The sequence below is a fragment of the Squalius cephalus genome (genome assembly GCF_949319135.1).
Source record: "Squalius cephalus genome assembly, chromosome: 10".
NCBI lineage: Eukaryota > Metazoa > Chordata > Actinopteri > Cypriniformes > Leuciscidae > Squalius > Squalius cephalus.
The window spans coordinates 35,445,003-35,452,544 of NC_137131.1; the positions used below are offsets into that span (position 1 = coordinate 35,445,003).

The following is a 7,542-nucleotide window of genomic DNA, read 5'->3' on the forward strand; positions in this document are numbered from 1 at the left end:
ACGCTGTTAGTATTAATGTGCTGTTTTTAAGACCATGTATTTTATGAAGTTAATCCAGTCATTTTTAGAATCAAATGCTGTGCAACTTCTAATATGTTGCAGCCAATTATAACGAAAAGGTATGTCATTTATTTGACTTTACATTGCCAGGTTTAGCATGGCCTGAGAACTCTTTTGCAAAACTGCGTAGTTTACAATATTTCTAATGTTACCATCAATGAATGCAATCTGAATTTTTTATAAAGGTTATTTGGCAGCGTTGAATTTAAAGCTCCATTGATTAAATTCCGTCTCAGACTTCTACTAGTGGGCGGATTCCCGCGCTTTAATCTTACGTCACTCCACGAGCAGACCTGCGCTAAATACGGATACCGATGGGATCTAAGTGGAATAACATCCATAACCAGGTGACGGCATGCTGAAGACTGCAGCCTAATCAAGTGTATATATTTTCTAGATCATTTTTAGGTGGATATTTACCATGTCACGGTACTGTTGTCACCTTCCACGTTGTCATGCTAAGTGTCACTAGCTTGCTAGGTGAGTTAGCATAGCGGGCTAGTTCAAACTGCAGTTTGTGTGATCCTAAACAGTGTTTGTATCCTGATACAGTGTTTAAAATTCAAGCGTTTTCAAATACATTTTAAGTGAAAGTGGATTTCTTTAATAATTCTTGGACGCGCTGTTTAAATGGCCGTGTTTATGTTTGCAGGCCGGCACATGTTAACGTTACCCGACGAGTAGTAAAAGCTGAACACAGTAAAGAAAGAAAAAAAAAACTTTTCAAATTGACGAGAAGTTGATTTGTGTTTTTAAGTATTAAAACTTATTTAAGATACAAACCGAATTTTTTTGTTTTAAATATAATATATATTATATATCAAGCATAATAATAAGCAAGTGCATTTACAAGAGGCCTTTAAGTGTCTTTCTAATTCTGGTTAATGTATTCTATATCTTTAGATACTACTGTTGACTTACTACACATAAACGCGGTGATGTGACACGGAAACATTAATAGGCATCCTCTTCTCCATGTAGGTGAGTAACTTTATACACTTATTTAGTAGGTCTGTTCATTGAAACAAGGGTATTTTACTGTCTCTCGTTGAAATCAAAGTGTATTTATATAAAATGCACAACAACGCAGAATGCGTCAGTAATTGCTGGCAGTGAAATGTTTTCTGCAATGTCCAATGCAAAAAAAGTGAAAAATTAAGCGCATTTGCAAGAGGAAATTGCGTATATAACATGTAAACACGTGATCTAGTTTTGTGAATATCCGTACAGTGTGCAATACAATAATAAACCATGCAAGCTACTTTCTCTCTGTGTTTGTGTGATTGTTTAAAGACAGTACCATGCCCTTGGAGGAAGGACCACCACAGTCCTCTGCTAAAAGTAAGGTTCTCTAATCTCAAACTATTGAATTTCAGATTTATTTATTTATTTAAATCATTGAGCACCAGAGAGCCAGTGGGACTCATAATAATAGCAACTAAATGATCATAAAATGAATACTTAATAATGAATACTTAACTTTTTTTAATAAAGAACTTTTAAAAGGGAAAACAAAAAGTAAAAATCAGTTATCAGTTTTTTTTATCAGTTTTACCTTGATAAAAGTGTTATTTTTGAAGAGAGACTGAGTAGGGAAAGTTGCGAGAGGTAGGTCATTTACGGCATTACAACCAGCAAATATAAATTAGTATTTAATAATAGGCGTTGTGTAATATTTAGTGATATTGTATATTGTCTAAAGAAAATAAACATATCAATGTTTTCTTTCATTGGCTTTCAGGTTTTACCAATTATAATAAGTCTTGAATGACTATGACTGCCATGCACTATAATGCTGATATAATGCATTTTAATGAATGAAAATAAAATTAATACTTTAATTATAAATATTGTATTATATTTTTGTTTAATGAATAAATAAATAAAATAATGATGTGTTCTCTCTGTGGCTTCCAGGTTTCAACAAATTAATTAGACCTGAATTGTAATGATTTATGACTGCTGCGTAGCCTATGCCTTATTATGATAATCCATTTTAATAAACGAAGGTAAAGAAAATATAAACATTTTAATAAAAAAAAAAAAAAAACCTCTATGGCTTCCAGATTTCAACACTTAATAATGTAACAGTGCATAGTCTTCACTGTATAAATTAAATATAGATTAATTTTTATTAAAGTTACAAAAGTATTTCAGTCAAGAGCAGTGAGTGATTTCTTTGTCCTTTATTTTTTGATTAACATTAAAAACAGCAGCAGGCTTAATAAGCTGCTGTCCCTTTAAGACCGAATGCACGAATCAAATAAACTGTTACACATGCATTTTGTTTCTCAACTGTTCATAAATGCTTCTCTTGTAAGGAGAGATGTTTGACGCATGTTGCTTTTTCAAATGCACGACTCAACTTCATAGACATCCTTCTCTGATAAATCCATTCTGCTCTCTGTTTGCTCTGTTGTTGTGTTTCTTTGTCACAAGCACTGTACTGTCTGTACAGGAGCGCACGGCTCTTCAGGTTCATAGGTGCATCCCTATTTATTAGGTTCCATGTAAACGCAGCTATTGAACAGCGGCTTCATGTGTGCATGTCACTCAGACAGCGTTCAGAAACCATCTCTCAGATTGCATGCATATAGCAAAATAGCTGCTAATTGCGTTTTAGCAGTTTAAAACCACTTGTTTTTAAACCGCAATGCTTAAAAACCATGCAAACGATAAGCTTTCATGACCACACAGCACAGCAGCGTCACATGAGCATAACCACAATAGAGATGATAATCTAAATTCACTACCAGCTGACAAATTTCTACCAGGTAGTCATGTCTACCGGTATATCGCCCACCCCTAGTCCAGATCGAAACATTAGGGATTGGTCTCAATCTTTTAGGTTTGGATTAGGATTGGTCTCAATCTATGTCTGTCAGTTGTCCTAACATCCTTGTCTGATAGTGTTGGACATTTTGTTGTGCTAGTCCACCAAGAGCCAATTCAAATGTAGCCAACCTTTCTCTACTGTTGCAGCCAAAGAGGGGCCTCACCATAAAACTGGGCCCTGGAATGTGCTGTTCACTACACTTGGTGGAATCTAGCAAAATTAGATGCCAACATGGACAGGTTGTGAGACATGTCCTTATCTTTAAAAATGATGAACAACACTACAAAAGAAAAGATAATAAGACTACAATAAATATTGAGAATGAACATTATTAATGAGAAATTGTTGTCTTAAGTTACCTAATAAATAGTAATAAGTTTAAATGTTTTATTTTAAGGGCATTTTTCTTAACTTTTATAAGATAAATAGATTTGGTACTGTGTTGGGTCACCGCTGATGTCCAATGTAACATCCGGATCCTGAAGCAAAACTAGTTGAGAACCACTGATTCAGAGAATGCATGTAAAAAAAAATTTCATGTGTTGTAGATGCAGAGAGGTGTCCAGCTGCTATGTCCGGCAGGTGAGTTGTCTGAAAATAAATTCAACATCCATTCCATTATGGATTCTCAGTAGTAATTAAATTGCAAATTTAAACAAATATTATTTATCAAAATCTATTTTTTACCCCATCTGAAGGACTAGTAGAGGAGAACAGCCTGTTGCTGGTCCTTCTGGCTCCCAAAGACAAGGTTACTGCAGCTGCTGTCAAGTTCTGTACAATAGTGTGGAACAGGTGCGTAACTCTCTGGCATTCATCACCCCCCCCCCACACACACACACACTTTAATTACTGTTTTGTTCAATGTATTTGTTAAGCTTGGATTAGTAGTTCTATTTAAACAAATCAATGGCTAATAAGAACTAAAAATATATAACGTTATAGAACATGTTAGTTGATCTTGTGACTTCCGTATTCTAATATCATGCTTTTATGATTATCTTTATAATTATTACTATTATGACATTATGAGTTATTAGGGCTTTATTGTAAACAATTTATTGTTGTATTCTGCAGCATATCTTGAGTGCCCAACATAGAGAAGTGGTACGAGCTGCTAGAGCAAATGTATCTTCTGGAAGTTTGTTAGAGAGATTCCTCCAGGATGTGCTCCAGCATCATCCTCATCACTACAGCGATACACGGTATACTACCCATGTTTTAATATATCAGATTTCTTGTTTAGCCTTGTTGACATGTTCCCGTGATCTATTACATAATTTGTTTTGTGAATTGAAAAAAAAAAAGTTCAGTCATTGCTTTTGACACTTCTTTTTCTCTGTAGGCCTACCCATGCTGATCTACCTTTGCTAACCACCCCACTTGTCCCAAAGGAGGTGCTCTCAGAGGTGTACTGTGGATCAGATGATAATGGAGTCTCTGTTGGGACACGAGAGGAGATGCCTACCTCTGATGAAGAGTCGTGCCAAATGCTGCAAATTGCAGCCTCAATTCCAGCAGTGACTACTGACCTCACTGCAACTACACACATACAAACTGATTCCCAAATAGGAAAAATGGTGCCTGAACCATCTTCCCCTGAAAAGTATTCCCCCACACAGTGTTTTTTGCTCAGGACTAGTGGCAGCTCTGCCAATGAAAAACCACATACATCACAATTGACACTACCTGTTCAGAAAGAAAGCTCACAAACACACCCTGGACATCCCTGTGCTTCAAAGCAGCCACAAGTCGCCAAGGCTGGAGCTGTTGAACACAGGAAAGCGCACAAGAAAACCAATAGGGATAATGAGGGGAGCGACTCCATTACAGCATCCCATGCCCCACCAGTTGCAAAGAGTATTACCTCAAAGGACGAGCCTGCAACCTTTCGACCAGTGGCTGAGGAGTCCACAGTGTGGATTTCAGGACTGCCACATTGGAAAGGCCTTCATAGGGAACAGACATTCAGTCATCTATCTGACCAGATTCGAGATGTGATAGAGGAGGTTATTGAAAAATACTGTTATGGCTACAGTCTCAAAGTCGACCAGCAAGAGGATGATGGCAGTTTCCTTCTGAGTCCTCAGTCTATGAGTGAATCTGAAGGCAGTGAAGAATGGGACAATGCAGTACAGGTGGCTTTGGGAAAGGCAAAGGGTGAAGAAAAGAATTTAGCTGAATTACTGGAAGTGCATATAAACCTTGAAGACCAAGGATACCAGACTCAACTGGACACAGCCCTAAACTCTGTAGGAACACCTGAAGAAACCAAGGAGAGTGCTGCTGAGAAGGTGTTGCCCGATCTTCCCCACATACCACAGTCTTTTGTTGGAAAAACGTGGACACAGGTGATGTTTGAAGATGATATGAAGATAGACTCTATAGTGAAAGAGTTCCAACAAGGCGAATTCCGTTGCTATTTTGACAGTGAATCCTTGGCTGTGTTTGGGAAGCACAGTAAGAAAAGGAGAAAGAACAAGAACCAGGACAAAAAAGAAAAAGTAGACACTGCTGGATGGGAGCCTACAGACATCTTGCCGCTTTTGGAACACAATGAAGAAGACCCCAAACATTCAGCTGTTTTGTTGAGGAGAACGAGGCAAAAAGTTTACAGACTAGCATCACGTTGCCAGGTGGTAAAGGTAAGCCATGGTACACAGACCATTCCTCTTAGCTACCCTGTAGTGCGACCGAAATCAACACAAGAAACATTCCTCTCAACACTCAGTGAAGAGCCCCAGCAATGCCCTAGCCCTGAAAGGACCCCTGACATGAAGACCAGACTCTGTGCATTAAAGCTTCCTGCTTCTTACTGCAAGCTAATGAGTCCTCTACAGCCAAAAACTGTGGTCTATGTGCTTTCTTCCCCAGATGGGGGTCAAGGAATCTCCAAGCCCACCCCTATTAAGAAAGCAGGGAGGAAGCGAAAGTCGTGTGATAGTGATGTTGGACCGAAGTACAAGTACAAAAAGACACCTCTTAAGTTCTACGACCCTTTGACCAATAGGATCTTGAAGAGTCCACCAAAAGGCATGTCTTTACCCTCTAATTCCAAATCTCTTTCACATGTCCGGCAGCTGTTCCGTAGCCTTAGCCCGGATATTAATAAGGAGAGGCAGGGCCTGGAGCAGGGGCAGTCATCAGGAGGATCTCGAAAGGGTCGTGGTAGGAGCAGCATGGCTGATTTATGTACCTCCACCTCAGACTCTATTCTGGAGAGCGGTGGCCCCTCGGAACCTGGTTCTTCTTTGTCTAGCAGCCGAAGAGCCTTATTCACCCGCTCCTCTATCTCAAGTAGCAGTTGTTTCCTCCTTGGACACCTCACTCCATCAGCCCATGTGGATGATTCTTCCAAAGCACTTTCTCACTCTTGTGCAAGCAGTTCCTATAAGGTTGGAGGACTGGATCAAGAGGAACACCGCCAACAAACACCAGTTGACCAAACACCAATCAGACGTAGCTTACGAAGGGCTGGACCTTTGACTCCAGCGAAGAGACCGTCAGGACCCCCTTACAGGACTAAGAGGAAATCATCTAAACCACAGCACAAAGGAAAATCGCAAAGCAATCTCCGGCAAACTGTTAGCTCCCATATATCTGCAGAATGTAGGACATCTCCCAGAAACAAGAACCCTGTTAGGGCCACACTTAGATCATCGGCTTCCTCTAAACTGGCGATTCAGCCAGTTATTACAGCCTCTTCTAAACAAATAAATACAATGCTCAGTGCCAGTCAGCAGAAGAGAGTGAGGGGGAGGACCGCCACTGTAAATATAGCAGACTGAATGTTATCAGATACCAGCCATGAGCATAAGCTGTCATCTGTTCTTCAAATGCTGTATAGTTTTGCACAGTTGAATTTCAGCTGACTGTTTCTAGTTGAAGTTCATTTTTGTCTGTATATTTTTGTTTATTTGCATTTCTTAACTTGTAATGAGTATATTTTTTAAGTTTCTAATGGGTATTTTCACAAAGGTTGATATTAATGGTTGTAAATTAAATTTATAATTAATAGTTTTGTTTTTCATAAGTATATTAGCATTTTTTTCTCTTTGGGTTTTGGCACTTTATCAAATTGTCTCTTATAATACATGCAACACATGCAAAAACTGCTTAAGTCAACAATATGCATCCTACACAAGGTGAATGTGCTCTTTTGAAATCAGCCATTCAACCTTTCTCACAAACAATCAATACAAGTGCCTTTATGGGCCTTTTACACTCTGCCCTTTAAAAAGTTTAGATGTTCCAAATGGATGAGGTCAAAGCATCATAGTGAAGGCATCTTCCATGAAATGAGCAGAAGATGTACTTTTGTTTTTAAGTATTGCATTTAATTTAGTCAAGTAAACCCCCTTTTTTTAAAAAAGAAGACATGAAATACAGTGTCTCCTGAGCTGCAGTGTGGAAATGTTTAATACATAACAGGTCTTTACAAGGCCAACTCTTCATATGTCTGTAGACACGTAATAAAACACTTCACAGAGAGCAATATATACAAACAAGTTACAGTTTTGGGATACAAGTACTGTGCATTAGCAGATTTTACACATTCTGTTGACTATAACTTTGCGCCTACATGTTTACTAACTCTCATTAGAGTGTTAGTAGAGTATTAGTAGACTGGTAGGGTTAGGGTTAGA

At 38.5% G+C, this 7,542-nt stretch overlaps 1 protein-coding gene across 6 annotated transcripts; it reads left to right on the plus strand.

The window, feature by feature from the left end:
* Positions 1-322: 322 nt before the first annotated feature.
* On the plus strand, positions 323-7,176 carry zdbf2 (zinc finger, DBF-type containing 2). Of its 6 annotated transcripts, none has more exons than XM_079884294.1 (7): positions 323-407; positions 964-1,041; positions 1,354-1,401; positions 3,445-3,478; positions 3,595-3,691; positions 3,974-4,101; positions 4,242-7,176. In XM_079884294.1, the coding sequence occupies exons 3-7, from the start codon at positions 1,362-1,364 to the stop codon at positions 6,682-6,684; spliced, it is 2,742 nt and encodes a 913-aa protein (XP_079740420.1). In that variant the 5' UTR covers positions 323-407; positions 964-1,041; positions 1,354-1,361; the 3' UTR covers positions 6,685-7,176. The 6 variants fall into 6 exon arrangements, with proteins under 6 accessions (XP_079740420.1, XP_079740422.1, XP_079740421.1 ...); XM_079884296.1 differs by having other exon boundaries at positions 328-407; positions 964-1,037; XM_079884295.1 differs by having other exon boundaries at positions 334-540; positions 964-1,037.
* The last annotated feature ends 366 nt before the right edge of the window (positions 7,177-7,542 follow it).